This window comes from Eulemur rufifrons, chromosome 16 (assembly GCF_041146395.1).
Source record: "Eulemur rufifrons isolate Redbay chromosome 16, OSU_ERuf_1, whole genome shotgun sequence".
NCBI lineage: Eukaryota > Metazoa > Chordata > Mammalia > Primates > Lemuridae > Eulemur > Eulemur rufifrons.
In genome coordinates, this window is record NC_090998.1 from 23,096,968 (window position 1) to 23,118,209 (window position 21,242).

The 21,242-nt window shown below is 35.8% G+C and overlaps 2 protein-coding genes across 6 annotated transcripts in view; one reads left to right on the forward strand and one right to left on the reverse strand.

The window, feature by feature from the left end:
• Positions 1-3,252: 3,252 nt before the first annotated feature.
• ETFRF1 (electron transfer flavoprotein regulatory factor 1) lies at positions 3,253-12,672 on the forward strand. 3 transcript variants are annotated; one of them, XM_069490349.1, is made up of 3 exons: positions 3,253-3,308; positions 11,447-11,534; positions 11,610-12,672. In XM_069490349.1, exons 2-3 carry the CDS (start codon positions 11,484-11,486, stop codon positions 11,829-11,831), a joined length of 273 nt encoding a protein of 90 aa, XP_069346450.1. In that variant the 5' UTR covers positions 3,253-3,308; positions 11,447-11,483; the 3' UTR covers positions 11,832-12,672. The 3 variants fall into 3 exon arrangements, with proteins under 3 accessions (XP_069346450.1, XP_069346452.1, XP_069346451.1); XM_069490351.1 differs by having other exon boundaries at positions 3,272-3,312; XM_069490350.1 differs by lacking the exon at positions 3,253-3,308 and adding an exon at positions 3,336-3,372.
• A 1,358-nt stretch (positions 12,673-14,030) lies between these two features.
• The window catches only part of KRAS (KRAS proto-oncogene, GTPase), a 42,102-nt gene continuing 34,890 nt past the window's right edge, over positions 14,031-21,242 (reverse strand). The window contains exons 6-7 of one of the 3 annotated variants that reach the window (XM_069491869.1): position 19,424; positions 14,031-17,270 (exon numbers count right to left, since the gene is read on the reverse strand). In XM_069491869.1, the coding sequence (XP_069347970.1) occupies positions 17,154-17,270; position 19,424 (118 nt within the window). In that variant the 3' untranslated portion in view covers positions 14,031-17,153. The remainder of the gene's footprint in view (positions 17,271-19,423; positions 19,425-21,242) is intronic. The other 2 variants (XM_069491868.1, XM_069491870.1) reach the window with 2 other exon arrangements.

A 21,242-nucleotide genomic window follows, 5' to 3' on the forward strand; every position in this document is an offset into this window, starting at 1 on the left:
CTAAAAGTTGGAAAACAAAAGAATTGATAAATTTCAAGGAGAATTCAGATACTTTTAACAAAAGTATCATGATTATGTAATAAAATTAGAAGAATCTGGGTAAAGGACATAAGGGAACACTCTGTACCGTATTTGCAACTTTTCTGCAAATCTAAAATTATCCCCAAATAAAAAGCTTTTAAGAAAAGAACTCAGACAAAACTAGAAGCAATATGTTTTAAAGGAGATCTTTTTGGAAATTATTTTGGAGAGCACAGAATATCAATAAAGATTAACAATTACAAATATTTTTCAATAACACCACTTGTAATTTCCTGATAAGGCTCATGTGTCCATCAGATTTCTGGTAAGGAATTTGTAGGAGATCATGTGACTGTAAGATTATACACTTCATGTTTAAAGAGCAATACATGGGAAACACTGGTTCACAGTGTAAGATTATCACTGTACAAAATGTGAATGTTAAAATTAACACATACCAGTAGATTATATCTTATTGAAGACTGCATATATTTCACTAATTCACTGAGCAAATATTAATGATTTACACACAAGGCACTCTGAGGCACAGGAGATGATATAAACAGGAATAGCAGAGATTTTGCTCCCACATAATTCTCACAAATGCGTTCTATTTTTATCAAATTTGCTATCAATTAATAGTTAACATACTTCTATCTTGAAATAAATACTAAACAGCAGAATATGTAAGTAGCATTGCCTCTGTTCTCAAGTAGCCGTATTTTAAAGATGGCCAAATTGTCACTTCTCATTAGTGCTTTTAATATGAAGCAAGTTTGGGGTAAGTACATATTCTCATTCCTGCTATAAATCAGAAGAAACATTATACAGTAAAGTAGCTCTCAAAGTTCAGAGGGCATAAGAATCATCCAGGAAACTTGTTAGAAATGCATCTTCCTGGACTAAAAATGTGCACACTCAATTCCCTTCCCACTGTGATTCAATAGATGTTATGAGTTGAATTGTGTCCCTCCAAAATTCATACATTGAAGTCCTAACCCTTCGTACTTCAGAATTTGACCTAACTGGAAATAGGGTAATTGCTGATTTAATTTGTTAAATGAAGATGAAGTCATGCTGAAACAGGGCAGGCCTCTAATCCAATGACTGGTGGTGTCCTTATAAAAAGAGGAAACCTGGACACAGACACTCACAGAGGGAGAACGCCATGTGGAGAATGAAGTTATGCTGCCACAAATCAAAAACTAGTGCAACGTTGGGACCAGCTAAAACCAATCAACCATCGCTTAAGTTGTTACAGATGCTGCAGAGCCAAAGTTGCAAGTCACATAGCTCAGGCCGTATGCAATGGGAAAAGCTTTAACCTGTTCACACCACAAGCCTGGCAGACCCTCTGCATTATCATCACCTGGGACTAGTTAGAAATGCCATAAAAGCTTGACCTACCCCCAGACTGGGGAGAAAGATTTGAGCATTGCCCCCTTTTGCCAGTTGACTCACCATAAAGCTTTTTCTTTCCTCAAAAGCCAGTGCCGTATTATTGGCTTCTACGCATGTGGGGAAGCCAGCCCATTGCTGGGTAATACTGTAAGTGGCTAAGAGAAAGTTCTGAACAGAACCCTCCCTAGGGCCTTAGATGCAGTATAGCCCTGCTGGCACTTTGATCTTGGACTTCTAGTGTCCAGAACTATGAGACATAAATTTCTGTTGTTTAAGCCACTCAGTTTGTGGCACATCTTTACTTGACAGCCCTGGGAAACTAATACAGTTGATTTGGCATTGAGTGGGTTCCTGGAATATGCATTTTTAACAAGTACTCCAGGTGTGTTAGAAGTAAATGTTCCATGATTTGAGAATCATTATAAGAAGGAACTAAGAAGAAAAGTAAGTACACCTTGGGAAGTAACAAACAGGTGCTTATCCCTGTCCCAATTTATCAGCAGTTTCAAATTGGCTTAAGGTCCACTTGCATTCTGCCAGGCATGTTCTCCATTCCCTATTTATTCCTACCACTTGTGGAAGACTCACTGATACATTAAAACAGGTTGAAAAGCACCACTCTATCCTTCCCTTGTCTTCCCCCCTGCAATTTCATCATTTCCAACTTTGTGTTACCCCATTTTAGATATTTCAATGGTTACATTTATGAAGCTGTATGGTAATTAATTTTTAAAATCTGTCCCCCTTAGCAGGGTTGTCATATTCATCTTTGTATCCTTGGCTTCTAGCCCAGTGCCAAATACAAAGAATGCACTCAATATTTTCCAGTAACTAATGAATTAATTAACTGAATAATTACATTCTTCACTTCCTTTGGTTTTAATCATAGACGATGTCTTGGTGGAAATCATATTTCAGAAAATGAGAACAGAGATAATATTATAGCTACAAGTTGGCTTGTCTCCTTGGTAAAAACATGGCATTTGAGGAGTGCATAAAAACAAAACGAGAAGCAGTGTGAGTACCTCGAATCACAATTCATATTCTTTTTTGGCCGGGGGCGGGGAGAGGGAGACAGAGTCTTGCTCTATCACCAGGGCTAGAGTGCCGTGGCGTCAGCCTAGCTCACAGCAACCTCAAACTCCTGGGCTCAAGCAATCCTGCCTCAGCCTTCCGAGTAACTGGGACTACAGGCGCGCCCCACGCCTGGCTCACAATTCATATTCTCACAAAAACCACATAAAATAACTTTTCAAACCAGAGTAAATTGCATCAGCTTTTAACTGACTAGGAGGTATAAAAGTCTGCCAAGTTGCAATAAGAGAGCAATTTAGTGGGAACGTCTAACATTATTAAAAGTTGCTAGGTTGGGACAAATTTTCAAGTTTAGCACCATGAGAGATTACGATAGAAACTGGTCTGGGACATCCACCTGCCGCGGGACCCAGAACAGGAAGGCCACCGGTCAGGAGAGGGCCGACCCTCCCCGGGGCATGAGTTCTTTCCTAAACCAATTCACTCCCCTCTAAAATATGACGGGCTCTTATTACATCATTTAACACCAGCGAAACACAATAGACGCTCGCCCGTCTCTCCCATTTCCCCTTTTACCATGAGAAGCAAGCACGACCTCCGTAGTCAGCAAAGTCGGAGCTCAGTTGTGTGGACAAACGCTCCTGTTGTCAAGACGACAAGCCCCATCCACTTGCACTCTAGGGAAAGACCGCCGACGCTCCGGTACGGAGCTGCGCAGTCGCGCGGGAGCGCTTCCGGCCTTCGCTCCGCCCCCTGCACTGACAGGTGGCCCAAGCCCCGCCCAGCTTCGCGGCTGACTGGTCTTGGAATCCAAGCGGTCGGAGGCTTTTACGGCTGCGGCGTGCCGGAAAGTGAGTAAGTGCAGCCGCCGGGACGTTTTGTTTTTTGTTTTCCTTAAGCCGGGGTCTGGTGGTGGTACGTATGTTCTGGGCGAGGACTGGTGTTTGTGCTTTTTGAATGTGTGGTGGGCGACAGGGGGTTGGGAAGAGGGTTCTGAGCGTCTTCTGACGTTGACAGTCTCTCTCCCTCATTATTTTCCTAAAGTGTGTTGGGGTGAGGGTTTCGAGAAGGAAGGGAGCTGGCATGGGTTTGGGACAAGCGACTGGCAACACGGGTGGGCTGCCTGATCCAGCACGGTTAGGGCCAGCAGGGGAACGAGGCTCATTTGGCAATTTAAAGAGGTAAATAAGGTGGCCCAAGAGAGTTGGTTATTTTGTGATTAACGACCTTCGGACTCTGCTCTCTTCCTTCTGTTTACTTTCTGTGCAACATGTATGCCCTTTTTCCTAAGTGTCGTAAACAAGAACTGGAAGTGATTCGAAGCCATTTCTGGGTAAAATACTCTGTACGCATGACGATCGCTGAGGTCCAGAAGACACATTAAGTTACTTGCCCAAGGTCACAGATTAATTGTACTCACCAGCAGCACGACCTTCTGAATTTCAGTCTCCTCCCCACATGAAGAAACATTGGCACCTTAGACCAGCAGGAACACGAGAGGAAATTAAGGGAGGCTCTTCTTCCTAAAGGCCAACTGAATTCTCTATGATTTTACGACCTGCCTAAACCCTGTTTTAGCATGACAAGACCTGAAATACTTTAAAAATTACTGGGTGGCACCATTTCTCATCTCTGAATTCTAATTTTATAATGCTCCATTCTTTGTAACGTCATTGACTAAATGTATAAATAAATAGGACTGAGCTAGTCTGTGTGGGTTCAAGTGTTATCCCCATTGTAACAGAAATCAAGGTTATGTGATAGCTATGACATCTCATCTCCAAATCCTGGTAGGAATATAAAAACATCTTAATGTCAGCTTCCTAGTGAGTTTTAATTGAGTTTACCATAGCTATTGGATATGGAGGATAGCTTTTAAGTTAGTTTTTTCAACAAAACTAATGTTTCATGATTTAAAAAACCCTCAGTCAATTCAAACTAAGCCTGATGGGGGCAAGGAGGTGTTATGGTAACCTTAAATTACCTTAAAATAGTAGGCCTTTAAAAGAGAGGATTTACTCAAATTCTCACTCTATCAACCTCCCTCATAGGGAGGAGGGGTCACTGTGTTGTAAGGGATCATACCAATGACCTTCATTTTTTTAGTACTCCTTGTGCAAGCTGCTTAAGTGGTAAGAAGGTCTGTTTCCTATTCTTTCTTCTTTACCTTCAAGTAGACATAGTTCTTGCCTTTTCTGAACATGCAGCATAGCCATCTTCTTTCAGCTTATTTAGATAATCTGGTTTCTAGGCCTAGACCAAACTGTATGAAAAGCAAGGGATTTTGCCCTCTACCTCTCTGATTATATACCCTCTGGTGCTGGCAAGTGTGCTGGAATAACTTTTTGTCTGAAACTTTCTAGGCTTAACTAGTTTGGGGAAATGTGCTTCACCTGTTGTTTGAGTCGAGCCTACTAGAACCAAATGGCAAATAACATTGTACTGCCTTTCTTTGCCAGTTTTCCTTCAGCTTTTATTGTCATCTGAACTTGACTGGGATGAATGAACAACCTTGGCCACCATAACTCCTAATAAAATGACAATTCTTCGTTAACCCAGAACTGGAGTTGGTTAAGTCTAAACCCCTTACCCTCGAAACACTGGGAAAAAAAGCTGTCAGTGGAGATTGCATCCCCCACTCACCCACCACAAACATCCAAGTTCTTAGACTAATGGGGGACTTCTCTTAGTCCCTAACTCATTTGGCTCTTTACTTACAATAGTAACTTCCATGACTCTGTGCAGGATTCAGGATCAGCTTCAGGTCCCCACTGTGCTCAAATGTTTCATTCACTAAATTGTGAACCCTGTTTCTCCCAATGGTTAAAATAAACCTAAATGCCTGAAGGTCAACTGTATAATAATAAAGATAAACTGCATTAATGCTTATAAGTTAACATAAAGAACTGGACAAATTTACTTTAGCCACATTAGCTACATTTTTGCTAGGCAAATCTTTTATTATGCATAATTTGTAAAAAGGCCAACTAAAAAGGACAACTTAAGCCAGGTTCCTAAAAGCTTTCACAGATTACAAATTGTGAATTAAATGCAGCTATTTAATTAACTGAAGCTCTTTTCCAGGCATTAAAAAGGCTATAATTTGATATTTGACTTAAATCTATGTAGATTTATTTGAAAATCACATGGTTCTTAAGAGTCATTCTTGAATAAGATTAAATTACACTGGAAATGACTCTGCCCCAAAAAAAAAGTTTTAAAAATGACGTAGTTGTTAATATAGTGGGCTAAATACACTAATTGCACTCCCTTCCAAAACACCACTAAATCTTCAGTAAAGGGATATAAAATAAATTGGGAATACGGGAGAGATGACAGCAATAAAACTTTAGAAGCTGTAACACATGAATGAGTGTGACTTAGCACGTGAGAAAAGCCCATTTTATACTGGAAAATTCTCAAAAGGCACTGAAACAGGGGCCCTGGAATTGCGAATGAAGAATGAAGTAAGAGGACTATATAAAAGCTATTTGAGAAACACTTCTATGTAACTGCAGCCCTCAGTTCCACAGAAGACTGAAGGTGTATTTTTGGACAAAGTAATACTAGTCCCTGGACAAGGACATCCTCAGGCATACTAAAGTACATGTGAAGCACGATAAAAACAGGAATTAAGTGAATTTATACGTAATGCTGAATGCAAGGCCCCCATTCCGCTTTCACATTTTAATACTTAATAGGCAAATCCTCAGAAGATTAGAAGACTCTCCTCTGGGGAATTGACCACCTCAATAGAAACAATACAAGATATTGTTATCAGAGATTCCCTAATAAAGTGCCCACTCAGAGCACCCTAAGTGAAGCTTGAGTCACTAAGGTTAACCCGTGTATGGCTATCTAAAAAGCCTTTTCACCCTTTCACTCAGAGTGGTCAGAAAAGGATTACCAGACTTTGGAAGAGAGCTCAGAAGTGACAGAAACAAAAGCAAGCAGGAAAAAAGCAATTTGAAGTAAAACAACAATTTCAAGAAAGCTAATATTAGTGAACTCAAAAAAAAAGTTTGTTCACCTACAATGTAATGCTTGTTGTGTGAATTAGCTCATAAACTACTAAATAGGGCAATTTTACAACTATTAACATGGAAGTAATGTTGATTCCTATGTGATTTTTTTTTTTTCTAAGAAGAGCCAGAAAAGCAGTACATTTATGAGCTTCAAGAAAATTAAAGATCTTTGGTTAGCTGCTATACTGGCAGAAGGTACCTTTCAGGTATTTTTTAAAAAATTTAAAATAAGTGCTTATACCCAGGGCTTCCTCCTCAGAGGGGCATACCCCAAGTTTTATGCAGTCATTGCACCTATCCTACTCACTAATTGGCAGCCTTATTGTTTAGATAAATCTCTATCTACTTCCATGTGTATCTCAGTGTCTCCTAGCCCTGCTCTTAGACTTTTGCCAGCATTTCTATTATTTTTTAACAGTTTTTCTGAGGTAGAATTGACATACAGTAAACTAAAGTATAATTCAATATATTTCACATATATACACCCATGAAACCATCACCACAATCAAGATAATAAACATATCCATCATCCCAAAGGTTGCCTTATGCATCTTTGATTCCTTCCTGGAATAAAGCCCCCCTCCGTTCCCAGGATACTCTATTAGTGTTTTTAACATCTCTGTAGTAGTCTTCAGCTATGCTGAGAGCAGTCTTGTGTGGTCCAAATTAAATGTCCAGGTACTACTCTCTGGTTTATTTTTGCTAGTGCTCTTATTACAACTGCATAAGATTTGAGTGGTCTGCCCCAAATCTATTTTCACCATAAGCCCAGTTATTTTTAATGTGTTTTTTGCAAGATGAAAGGTTTCCCAGGAACACGTATATTGTGCAACTGCAAAATCACCTGTGTTACATCCTTAAAACAACAGGATACTGAAAAAAAAATTATACTGAGTTCTTGGAATTTATAGCAGAAATGAAAAACTCAACAGAACACTTGGAAGATGAAGATAAAATTCCCCATAAAATTGAGTAAAGAGACAAAAAATGAAAAATAGAAGAAGAAAAAAGGACATGCCTAGAAGTTCAAACATCCAAATAACAGGAGTTCCAGGAAGGAAGAAAAGAGAAAATGGGGAAGGAGTGGGAAATTATGAATGAAATAATTTATCTTTTTTGAAATACGTCTTCTTATACTTCACTATGAAGAAACATGAATGAAATAATTTACATTTTTTTTCCCCAAACTGAAGGAAACAGGTGTCCAGATTGCAAGGGGCAATTGAATATAGCACAATGGAAGAAAATAAATCCACATCAACACATCACTGTAAAATTTCAAAATATTCCTAGAGAAGATTTTGTAAGTTTCTGGGGAGAGTAAAAAAATACAAAGGATCACTTATCCAGACTGCTTTGAACTTCTTAATTGCAATGCTGGAAGCAAAATTAGATGAGCAACTGCTTCAAAATGTTGAAAGAAAATTATTTCTGGCTTAGAATTCTATTATACTCAGCTAAACTAGCAAACAAATACAGCCATTTTTAGACATCCAAGGTCTCATTTACCTTCCAGGAAGCTATAGAGGATGTGCTTCACCAAAACAAGAATAAAACCAGAAAATGGAACACCTGGAATATAAAAAAATAGGATAACCAACATAAGAGAGAGAGAAAAGGAATTTCTAGAAGGATGGTTAAGAAAGATCCAAGCACAACTGTGTACCCCTTGATATAGAAAGCAGCCAGTCTGGAATAAAGCAGTATGATTCACATTTGTGGCTTTTATCACCCCCTGCTGCCTGAGAATCTTGCCCTGATTCTTAATCAGTACTTGCCTTGTCTTGACAATGTGGTAATGAAATTCCTGCTCTCTTCTGTGCCAGGCTGACTGGGTGAGAACACTCATTTTGACCCTTCTGTTTCAACCTATTCCTGGAAGCTGATCGGGCTTTGAGCATAAAGCAGAAAATACAGTCTTCCTCCTCTCCTATTCTTGCTATATGTTGGCCAGAAATCAAATATCAGTTCTACACTCCAATCTTTCCACATGCTTCAGCTGTGGAAGACCCAGTATTTCACTCATGACATTGCTAATTAAGAAGGTAAAACCAGACTAGAACTGTTGGTTTTCATTTAACAGCAGCATTCTTGCCTCTTTTCTTAGTAGAGTCATGCTTGCTGCTCAGATTATCAACACTAAATAGGTTATTTAGGGCAATGTTCATGGGTAGGAAAACTATGAAACAGGAGAATTATGAAGTCCTTAAAGGTTATCTTGGTAGAGATGAACAAGGAGATGCAATATGAGAGGGGGACATGGGGACTTACAAGATTTTTAAAAAATTTTTTTAATTTCTTTTTTTAGAGACAGGGTCTCATTCTGTCGCCTAGGCTGGAATGCAGTGGCCCGATCATAGCTCACTGTAACCTCAAACTCCTGGGCTCAAGTGATCCTCCCACTTCAGTCTCTGAGTAGCTAGGCATGTGCCACCACACATGGCCAATTTTTGCTTTTTTGGGGGGTAGGGGGTACGGATGGATGTGTCACCGTGTTGCCCAGGCTGGTCTCAAACTCCTGGGCTCAAGCAATTCTGCTTTGACCTCCCAAAACACTGGGATTAAAGGTGTGAGCCACTGTGCCTGACACCCCTCTAAGATTTTGTTTCATAACTTGAATGATGGGTACTCAGATGTATATTTTACGTTCTTTAATTTGCACATATTTTTATGTATAATTAAAAGATGAAATACATGAAAGCACTGGTACCCTGCCTTTCAAATTATGAAAGATATAAATTTTCAAAATGCCGAAAGTTGGGAGTGGGGGGCAGGTAAAGTCACAGTAAAAATCTGCACTATTATAGTTTAAGGCTGAACCAAAATAAAATAGGACTTAAATTATACAATTTTTAAAATTTAATATGGTACTGTAATTTTAATCTACATTTTCTACTAGTTAACTATGAAATAATCTTTAAAACTGATCTAAAAGGCTATTTAAAAAATGTAAGTTGCTTCCTGCTTGCCCTTCAGAATAATTCAGTCCAAAGCCATTATGTGGGGCTGAGCAAGGTAGGCATCTGGGGAAGGGGTGGCATTGAGACAAGAAGTTGGCAAGGCAGTAGCCCAGCAAGGGTACTGGAACCCAGATAGGGTGAGGAGGGTCTCTGGGGGGGAAGGGGTTGTGCATAGCAGCAGCCTAGCATGGGATGAGGAAGGCATTCTTAGGGGGAAAGGGGTAGTGGCACAGGTTGTTAGTGTCCAAACTGGGTGAGATGTTTCCAGGAGGGGAGTGTGGTGCAGCATAAGTTGTCTGAGGCCAAGAGGGGTAGGTGACAGGAACTGCAGGAATGGGGAGAAGAGGATGTGTGTGGGATGGTGGCAGAGCTCAAGCAGAAGAGTAGAGAGTGTGTGCTAAGTGGTGACAGCAACAGGAATTTGGTTACATAGTGGGACGAAGGGTGATAATCCAAAAAGTAAATTTATTGAGGACAATGGGAACCAAATTCCTCATTATTGGACAAGAGTATTAAAACTATGGAAAGAAGAAATTAAAATAAACCCTGTAGTGTTGGAATTGAATGTTAGGTATCAGATTATACAGATTAATATAAAAGTATATACATATATATAGTATGCGTATATATACACACATACTATACTTACATCTATACATACATACACTTGTAGCATTGTCCACTTAGAGGACCTGGGAACAGTGACAATGCAATAGTAATGAGCATTTCTAGCATCCAGATCCTGGTTTCTAAAATACTCCATCTAGGCTGTAGTTTGTAAACACTGTTTTTCCATTAAAAGGACCAGGTTCCTGGAGAAATAATCTTACAGTGCACAATCTTGGCAAACACCACTTTAATCAGGTAATCAAATTTAACATACTAGAACAAATTAGAATTATGTCTACCTGATAGGATGCAATATTAGGAATTTATGATTTAATCCCCACAACTATAACAAGTAATGGAAATTATTTCCTAAGTTAGGCTGTCACAGTGCCTTTAAGGAGCCACCTCTCCTTAGTAACATTAACAAATTACACATAAAGAAGCATGATCTATCCATCCCTCTGGACGTTGCCTGCTCATGAACACCCTTATGATAAGTTGTTCATTTGGCCACTTCACCACCAATCTTATTGCCCATCTCCCACTGATTCTAATCTGCTTGACTCACACACCCAGTTGTTATTTTGAGACAGTCTCACTCTGCCACTTGGGCTAGAGTACCATGGCATCAGCCTAGCTCACAGCAACCTCAAACTCCTGGGCTCAAGCAATTCTCCTGCCTCAGCCTCCTGGGTATCTGGGATTACAGGTACACACCACCACCCCCGGCTAATTTTTCTATTTTTAGTAGAGACAGGGTCTCCCTCTTGCACAGGCTGGTCTTGAACTCCTGACTTCAAGTGATCCTCCTACCTCGGCCTCCCAGAGTGCTAGGATTACAGGCGTGAGCCACCACACCCAGCCCAAACCCAGTTTTTTCTAGTTTTTTACCTCCCTCTGGATAAGCACTCTTCCAGATTTGATTAGACCTCTTCTCAATGTCCTTCAAATGGATCTGGCCTTGCCTTGAGAGCAGGGTAAATATAATCTCCTTTTCGATAAGGAAAACTCAGGCTCAGCAAGGTTAAGTAATCTGTACATTATGCAGCTGGTATTCAAATCTAGTTCTAATTCATTCCACTGTGGCATAAAAGGAGGTACATCTATGTATCTGTGACAATTCATTTTCTCTCTCATCCTAATTCCTTCATAGGATTTCTCACAATTCATAATTATCTTCTTTGCTTATTATGTCTCCCTTATGAGAAGTTCTATGACAGTAGATTATCTTATCTACATATTCATAACTATGGCCCCATACCTGGGACATAAAAGTGCTCAATAAATATTTTTTGAATGTAAAAAAAGTTACCATCTTCCCAATGTGTAAAATCTTTTCTCTTTGATGCTTTAAGACAACAATAGTTATTTGCAAAAAATTTTCCTTTTCTTTAGGTATGTTATATATAAAAGTGGATAATTTACATGACAAATGAAAATGGCCAATTCTTTAAGAGGAGAAGTATTGAATCTTTATAAAAATGTAAGTATGTTGCCAATTTAAAAACATATTATATCACTTGCATTCTTTAGAAATATATAATCTTTCTTTTTTCAGCTACTGTATCTTGGACGAGAATATCCAAAAGGAGCAGACTATTTTAAAAGGCGTTTGAGGAACGTTTTCCTTAAAAACAAAGATGTGAAGGACCCAGAGAAGATCAAAGAACTTATTCGACGTGGTGAATTTGTAATGAAAGAGCTAGAAGCCTTATACTTCCTTAGGAAATACAGAGCTATGAAACAACGGTATTATTCAGATATCAACAAAACTAACTGATCATTACTACTAGAAAGCTGAAAATCAGTGCCAGCTGTTTATGTATACCAAGTATTGTAAAATAATTCTAATTTAAAACGGAAAAATATACATGTTGTGTAAAAAATACCTGAGCTGCCCTACTGAACTAAAATTAATAGGTTTCAACTTCTATTCATATAGAGAGCTTTATCAGTGCAACCCTTTATGCTCAATTTTTATACTAAAAGCAATTTAGCTATACTACCAATTATAAATTAATGAGTACCCAATTTTGGATGAAAATATAATACACTCAAATTTTCTAACTTAAGAGGATTAGCCAATTATTCTTAGCCCATTTCTCCATTTTACTGACAAAAGAATGTGATTTACTGTACATTTAATAAGCAAAATAATTTCTTACACATTTATTCCTCAACTTTTGAAGGAGTTACCTTATTTTTGACCAATTTGGTACATTAATAGCACATGTTCAAAATTCACTACAAAACAAACAGTACCTGATAATGATTTAAGTGTACTTACAGAAATAATGGTATGTATAGAGTCATCAGATTACTTTTGACCTTGAAATAGCCTGCCAGTGACTGGTATTATATACATAACTATTCAATTATTTCCATTAATTTTGCTGCTGGCTACTTTTGGGCCTTAAAAAACAAATCACCTATTGTGCACCATTACCTTTTTTGATAAAAAGTAATAAATCTATATTCTTTTGTCATAAAGGCAGCTCTGTCTTACATCTACTTAAAAATGAGTTGATAATGCAGTGAACCTAAACCTAATATGGGTTTTAAGTTTAAGCAAACACTTAAACCTTTACATAATGTTCATAGTGCCTTTTATAAATAAAGAATATTTCTAATTCAAACGTTGCAAAACTGATTCACTGGTATACTATAGTGTCTATAGCTAATAAAGTATTCCATATCAATAATGAGGCAAATGTTTCAAATTTCCATCAAGAAATACAAACTATCATAGTCACCATAACTATTTTTATTACATTACAATAATTAGGAGCAGTACAGTTCATGACAAAAATATTACAAATTTCAGATCACTTCACAGCACATACTCCTATAAACATTTAAAAGTTAATTTTAATTAAAAGAGTGGTCATTTTTAATGTTTGATATGACCAACATTCCTAGGTCAGCGCAACCAAATGATGGAAAACAACTGGATCACACTGCGTATGTCCCACGAAAAAAAGCACAATGTACAAAATGTGCATGTTTCAGTTTACACTATACAAAAATAGTTAAAATACATTCCAGGTAAACATGTTACATTAAGAAATAGTACTAGTAAGAAATTGGCACTCAAAGGAAAAATGCAAAAGTATTTTCAACATGAAAACACAAGACAGTGGAATAGGAAACTTTTCATAAAGCATTACTGTAACCCAGTTAGCTGAGGGGGCGGTGGTGGTAGACCCTCTGTAATTGACATTTCTGCTGATAATAACTTTGTTTTTCCTAAGTTCATTTAAATTGCCTATCATCATCCCAAACAGGTACTTTAAACTATTAAACTGAAACACAAATCTTAATCTAGTTATGACTATTCTTCAAGAACTAATGTAAATATATCTTCAGAAAGAAATAATTTTCGTTTTGATAGAATTTATAACTACTAGTTATATGTTATTCAATTTCTCAATGCAGAATTCATGCTACTCAATATTAACACAAGTTATTAAATATAAGTTAAAATAACTGCTGGGTTTTTAAAAACATCACTATATAATTATCAAGAAATTATTACTTTTTGATAAATGGAAATAACTTCAGATAGTTTTTACTGCCTACAAAATAAATCCTAAATGTACGTATATACTGTTTGGGAAAAAAATGGTTAGAAGAAAAAAAATCACTAGAATATAAATGAGATGAACTTGTGCAAACTGTAACTTAACATGCCTCACAAATGTTTTATATATATTAGGACAAAATTGTGCAATGGTGGCAAAGGTTTTGATAACCTATAAAAGTTAGGTTCTAAGTTCCTATGCAGTGTGACTCAGTTAAAATAGAGCCTAGAATTCCTAATTGGGAGTATTCACTCAAATTATTCTATATATGTCTTCTATATTCTTCCACAAACATGTTAATGCCTAAGACTATGTAATTTAGTACTTAAAAAAAAGTTTCAACAAGGATTTTTATCTTTAAGGCTGTAATAATTAGATAACATTTGTTATTTCTAGTATTCTCCCCCCTTTTAAAATCTCTACAAAAACAAACCTTTTGTTAAACCATTCAAAATTCACATAATAAAAGATAATTAGCACTACTTTAAAAAAAATGCCCAACTACATCAAAAATTCTTAAGTCCTAAACATCCTCTCAGTTATTTACTGCAGTTCCTGAAGTACAGCCATTTCTTTCTCTGTGTAGTAACAAGAGGAGGTACTGTACAAGCCTTGATACCCTACCTAGACAATGTTCCATAAATCTGTAGTTTACCATAGCGTTTCAGAAATCTTATTTTTACACAAGTTTCCTTTTCTGTGAATTAGTTCAGGCACCTGTTTATTCGTACCCAGATCAACAAAACTGTTTTAGAAGTCAGTATTTAATTTGTAAAAGTCTATTTTAAAAGAGAAAACTAGAATATTTGGGAATTTTAACATTAGTATCTGACACACAACTTAATGTGTGCTACAACTGTCACAACAGAATCAGTTATTCCAAATAAAAAACAATATAATCAAGTTTATTCCTTTAAAACAGTGAAGTAAAGTGATTTATATAAAATAGCTTGATTAAATGGTTGCATTGGAATCATAGCAAAACAATTGTTTTAGAATTAGAAGAAACTTTAGAGACCAAACCCCTTCTATGCAAAACTAAAATATGCATTGTGTTATCTCTGGGTCATGCACCTAGGGCCTTACTAAGATATCACAGACCTCTCTAGCACTACCTAAGGACAGGGATCGTTTCCTGTTTGAGGACACCAAATCCTCCGTGCCTTGTGCAATGGTTGGCATCTGGCAGGCACTCAATATCTGTTGAATAAATGAATTCTGCAAAACTGCTTATGAATTAAATGTTTAAATATTATTCATTGTAAGAAGACTTTGAGTTATTAACACAATGCAAGGTATCACTATTACCAGGGCTAGTCTGTAGATTACTAGTTGTAGATTACTTAAGGAATTCTTTCAGCACTACCTTTATTAAATTCTCCTTCCGCTAGATAGAGTTCTGAGTATTCATACCAGTTTGAAAATTCCTACTTAGTCACTAATGAACTGAGCAGTAAAGAGATGATGTTCCAAGGATCAAGATTAAATTACTACAGCCACCACGTGAAAATTAGCTACCAGGTCAAATCCCATTATGATATTTGTCAGATTATTTTGAGCTCTGAGGAAATAAGATGTAGGGCATTTTGATGTAACTTAATGGGAAACCTTCATGAAGATATCCATAGCAGCAATAAATCTTGAGGTTAGGGGAATTAAAAGTATTTAAAAAAATGGCATGAAGTCATGAGACATACGGAAGGGTAGGCAGGCAAGATGAAACTAATATGGGAGAGGAATCCTAAAACGGGAGAATGGATACTCAAATATAAACTTCACCTCTTGCACAATTTTGCCCAAGACTGGTACTGAAGATGATAACACAGGTAAAAAGTTACAGATTGTGCTGAGCTTGACAAACAGGTATACCCTTATGTAAACTGAATGTAAATCAAATCACATAGTTATGAAGTTAGATACAGCCTTTGAGATGACTTTTTTCATGAAGAAATGGATAAGTGATTTGCCCAAAATCAGAATTCTAATACATATATCTAAAACCTAAGTCACCTTCCTCCTAGTCCAGTGATACTTTCACCTTACCACACCATCTCATCTCACTTCAAATATTTCAAATTAAGTAACATTTTAAATGTATTGAAAGGACTTTTTATTAATGTTAATTTTTTAAGCATTAGATACTAAATATGGATTAAATTTGAAAAGTATTTATGAAACATTTAACCAGTGTTAAGAGAACTAGCCAAACCTAGATTCTGAAACTTTTTCATTTCGCTGTTTTAAAAAAAAATTAATGTCTTCGCAATTTCACACCCTAAAATCTCAACTTTCAAGTTAATATTTAAAAGTAATTTTTTACAAAAAGTTTTTTTTAAAAACAAAAGTGATACTCTTGATTTGTCAGTAGGACTACCATATACTGAGAATGCATCTTGTTGAGCTACCCAAACTCTCTCTTAGTCCCCCCATTTTGACCAACCAATGCATGACTACACTGGATGACCACAGCGATGCAGTCCATGCTGTGAAACTCTCGATGAAGTTCAAAGGTTCACACACGGCCTGGCCTTGCAACCTTCGTCTCCTTAACACCTACTAAGCTATAACTGGCCCAAATATTCTTTAATATCACTACCAGAATTAAAACTATTTTCAAAGACTGAAGTTCAAGAAAAGATTTAAAGTTATGCTATGAAAGAGCAATCTGACACAGGTAGACTATATTTAATTCCTATGAGAATTTTTTATACACGTTAAAATTTTTTCCATTATTAAAAAATTTAGTAGCATGTAAATATAGCCCCCAAAATGGTTGCTATAATCCCTATTTCATACTGGGTCTGTCTTAACAGGAAAAGCTATTAGGAGTCTTATAGTAATTCATCTAACATGGAAAGGAAATGGCCTTATATTTTTCCATTGCCTTGTATTTTTTTTCCATTTTTTTCTTTTTATAGAAAAAATATATTTTTGGGAAAGTGACCATAACTAATAGCAGTGGAAAGAGAGACAAAAACCTTTGTGAACAGTGTAACTTTACATTCATTAAGGATGACAAACTATAGGACATGATGCCTAGAGGATGAATCAACAGGATCCCATAAATTTGTGTTCCCTCAATGTTTCAGTAAAACCAATCATAAAGTCTCAACTGAAGTTAAAATTAGTAATTAATCCATTTATGTGATTAGATAAAACACAGACTAGGGATGATTCAAAAGCTTCATTAATTTGTTTCACACCAACGTCCACAATTGGTAAGAAAAATAGGAAGTAATCAACTGCATGCACCAAAACCCCAAGACAGAAATCTCAGGTATTCAGTTTCTTTTTCACAGGCATTGCTAATTCAAAAACCAAAACTCAGGGAATACTGGCACTTAGAGGAAAAAAAAGTTTCCACTGTCATTTTAAAATAAGCATTTAAGATAAAAGCTAACAGTTTGCATGGAGCAGAAAAAAATTAGGTAATGCTAAAACAAATGCTAATAATTTAGTGTAATGTACAAAAATTACCACTTTTACTTAAGTATGCCTTAAGAAAAAAGTACAAATTGTATTTACATAATTATACACTTTGTCTTTGACTTCTTTTTCTTCTTTTTACCATCTTTGCTCATCTTTTCTTTATGTTTTCGAATTTCTCGAACTAATGTATAGAAGGCATCGTCAACACCCTGAAATACATAAGAAGTATTAAAATGTGATTATTTACATAAAGGAACACTGATTTTCACAATAGGCAATGATAATCAATGCCACAGAATCTTAAGCTTAACAAATGACTTTCTCCCAAGAGAACATAATTTGCTACTTATTTTTCCACACTGGCAAACCTTGGTCACCAAAACCCAAATGCCTGTGTGTGTTTGTATATTTAATGTCCCTGAGTTTCTGGACTTTATTTGAGCTCTGGTTCTACATTTATGTAATTTACCAAGACATATACAGTATCTGAACATATTCTGATAGTTTACCATGAAGTAAACACTATCTAAACAAATTATTTCAGTTTTCAAATAATATAAATTAAGACGGTAGTTTCAATTCATATACTTATCATTAAGAAAGAGGTTTAAAGTGACCCCAACACAGAACAATATTACTTTGAAAACTGTAATATCTCTGATTTGTGGAGAAATGAGCTAAGTCATCTGAATGGTGGTATAGTTTACCAACATGGAGGAGATTATTTATCATTGTTTTAGTTTCTGTTTAATATATTAGGTATTCAAAAGCTTGCCATAAAAAGCCAAATGCCCTGTCTTCAAAGAGTCCAACATTTAGTCATTGTGGCCTACATCTATTTGTGATTAAAGCAAGGTAACTAAATCATTATGGCTAAAAGTGATTTTAAATCAGAATAATTTTCAACCTAATAATCCATAATGTGAAAAATGGCACTGTGAAAGTGGTAGAACAGATTTTAAACCTGCAATATTTAAATTAGGCAAGAATACATAAGTCAATTCTTGTCATCTATTAAGAAAAATATAAGTAAAAGCAAAAAAAAATTGAAGAAAAAATATAATCCTCTCTGTATTTTAAAATCTATCCAACTGAACAGTAACTATAAAAAGAAAATCTGGCTGGGTGTGGTAGCTCACACCTGTAATTCTAGAGACTCAGGAGGCTGAGGCAGGAGGATCACTTTGGCCCAGAAGTTGGAGGCTGCAGTGAGCTATGACTGCACCATTGCACTTCAGCCTGGTCAACAGAATGGGACCATCTCTTTATCAAAAACATAAAAAATAAGTAAAAAATAAAATAAAAGTTTAAAAAAGCCTGTTAACCAAATAATGCTTCCAAACCTAGACACTAGAGGGAGTCTTAGGAACGAATACTCAACAAATTAAGTTGTATAACTCAAGCCCACTTGAATAACAATGAAAATTGAGTTTTTACTCGTAAAATCACCTCTGTTGCATATTATCAATTGTATAAATATTATAATATGTATGAGTAAATTAACTAAGTTATATTATCTTGAAAATAATTTAAAAATGTAACACTGTGATTTCTCCTTTACTGCATTACTAAAATCTTCAACAATACTTCAAAATAACAAAATTAATTTAGAGCATTTTCTTTCAAAGAAAAAAATTTTCTTTCAAACAAAATTAGTTACATTTAACTAATTTTCACAATGTATCTATAATTCAGAAAAGCATGACCAACATTTTAAGAGAAGTAAACAAAGAGTGGGAATGAGAGGCTTGCCTGCACTTAAACAAACGGTAGGATAAAAACCAGTATTATTGGTTTGAATGCTATTGAATAAATGTCCCCAACAAAGTCCCCAAACTCTACTCCTTAATGTTTTCCACTTTCTGATATCATCACTGATAGAATACAAACATATGCTTGTGTCTCTCCCAAAGGAGAAAGGAAAAATTCTAAGAGAGAATTTATCAGCAATACAATCAAAGCTTAATTACACATGTGTGTGTGTGTGTATGTGTGTGTGTGTATCCATTCATGCTAACCTTCTTAACACATATAAAGGGAAAAACTTCCAATGATATAATAAAGATTATTCTGCAGCTTGCCAACACTTGACAATTTGGAGTCATAAACCCTTAAAATGTGACAATCTTAAAAGAGGACCTACTCTAACTCCCCTACCCTTCATGAATTCCCTTTGATCACACATCCTTACACAGTCCACACTCCATTTCAACTACTTTCATAATGAAGAAAAATGCCAATGATACTAAAATAGTGAAGCAGAAGAAATGAAAAACCACGATATGGATAGAGAGAAGACAGATTCTATGGTGAAAACAATATACAAGTATTTAAGAGACAAGAAAGAATTTGATAACATTACCCTCTTCTAAGATTTTGACAAACACTTTAGGCTCATGTTGCACTGAACTTCCCCTCTACATAATCTTATTAAAATTAAATCATTTCAATGATTAGGAAAATACCACAATTAACCTAACACAGAGCAGTGAATTCCTTTTTCTCATATGGGAACTAATCATTCTCATACACACATAGATAAAACTTTTATTATTTTGTTTAAACCTAACGTTTTTCAGGACTAAGAAAAATTCATTTTTATTATTATCAAATTTTTTAAAAAGTATTTTTATTTAACTTTAAATTTTTAAATATTACCAAGTATACTTCTTCTTTATATAAATGCTATCCATATCTACTGAAAAAATAAGGATTCATCATGTCAAACAATTATTTGACATTCACACTATAGTCACTGTGAAAAAATAGTTTACACAAATTAAAAATTTTAGAATAGTATATGCTTACATCTTTGTTTTAAATATAATTTAAAGCATAAAACTTATTTTATTTTACTCCAAATAGTACTATTTTAAAAGTCATCTAATAGAAAATAGGAGAGGAAAATAAAAAATTAAAACCACCACTTAAATCTGGTTATGGTACTGTTATTTACAAAGTTCAACTTTTCAAACTGCATTGTAATGTTATATTTTACCAGAACTTCCAAACTGAAATATTGCTTTACCCAATGATACTCAAAAAATATTAAGAGTTTGTAAATCTCAGTAAGAATTAATGCCTTATTTCTTCTGAGTTTAGATTAGTACACCACATAATATCTTTAGGAGATACTTAAAATTCATATAATAAAGAATACCAACTTTTAGTTTAATAATTACAATAAGTGACATCCTAGTAGTTTTTGAAAACTAAATTTATTTCACATTCTCACAAAACGTTGTATGTTATAAACTACGCCATCAACAACTTAAGCTTTGGCATGAATTGTATGACACCTATTGAAAGAAGTATTTTCTGAGCAAGACAGAATGTGGGTTAGTTTAGAAAGGAAAATGAGAGATTCCACTCAATAAATCTTTGGGCAGTTACTATGTGTCAGGAACTTCATGAGGCAATGGACATGCAAAGATTAAAAATACATGATTCTGGCTAAGATTCTACTGCCTAATGTAGGAATGAAACACAAAAGAGGTTATTTCAATATAATATGGGAAGTGTATAATAGTTAAGGAGGGTAAATTGGGAATACACAGGAAGTAGACTATGCCCAGTCTCACGGTTTAGAAAGAGACTTAGAGAATAGGAGATTGGGGATTCACGAAAGTGTATAAGCTAATTAGTAAGATTAGGGATAAGAATACTGGCATTCCAAACAAGAACGAAGACTCAAGGGAAAGTAGGAAATGATATGGTGTTTGTTTATATAAGGACAAAGCAAGATGATGGAGTTTTTAGGCAAAGGCCAAAAAAGGGCTGGAGAGGTGGGAAGGTGGTAAGGACCATGTATGACATGCCATGGAACTTAAGATTTTATTCTATAGTTAAGTTAGTGACTAGATTCAAAGACAAGAGAATGACATTTCTCTTAAGTATATCTCTCTAGTTGTACAATGACTGATGGCAACAGGTAAATCAAATGGGAGGTTGTACATAGTCCCAGCAAGAAATGACAGAGGGCTGAACTAATGATGTGACAAAAGACATGGAATGTAACATCATAGAATATGTGGGTTGCTTCCACCCCACAAGCTTGTGGGATGAAAAGGAAGTAGGAGTCATCCTAAACTTCCCAGTGCTGTTGATGCCACTGAATAGCAGAACACAGGCAGAATAGTTGGTTGCTTGTGAAATGTCCCAAAGGTAAATACATTGTAAGA

Coding starts and splice junctions, on each gene's coding strand:
- ETFRF1 (XM_069490349.1), top strand. CDS start 11,484: ATGAAAATGGCCAATTCTTTAAGAGGAGAAGTATTGAATCTTTATAAA. Junction 11,535..11,609: donor TATTGAATCTTTATAAAAAT/GTAAGTATGTTG, acceptor TTCTTTTTTCAG/CTACTGTATCTTGGACGAGA.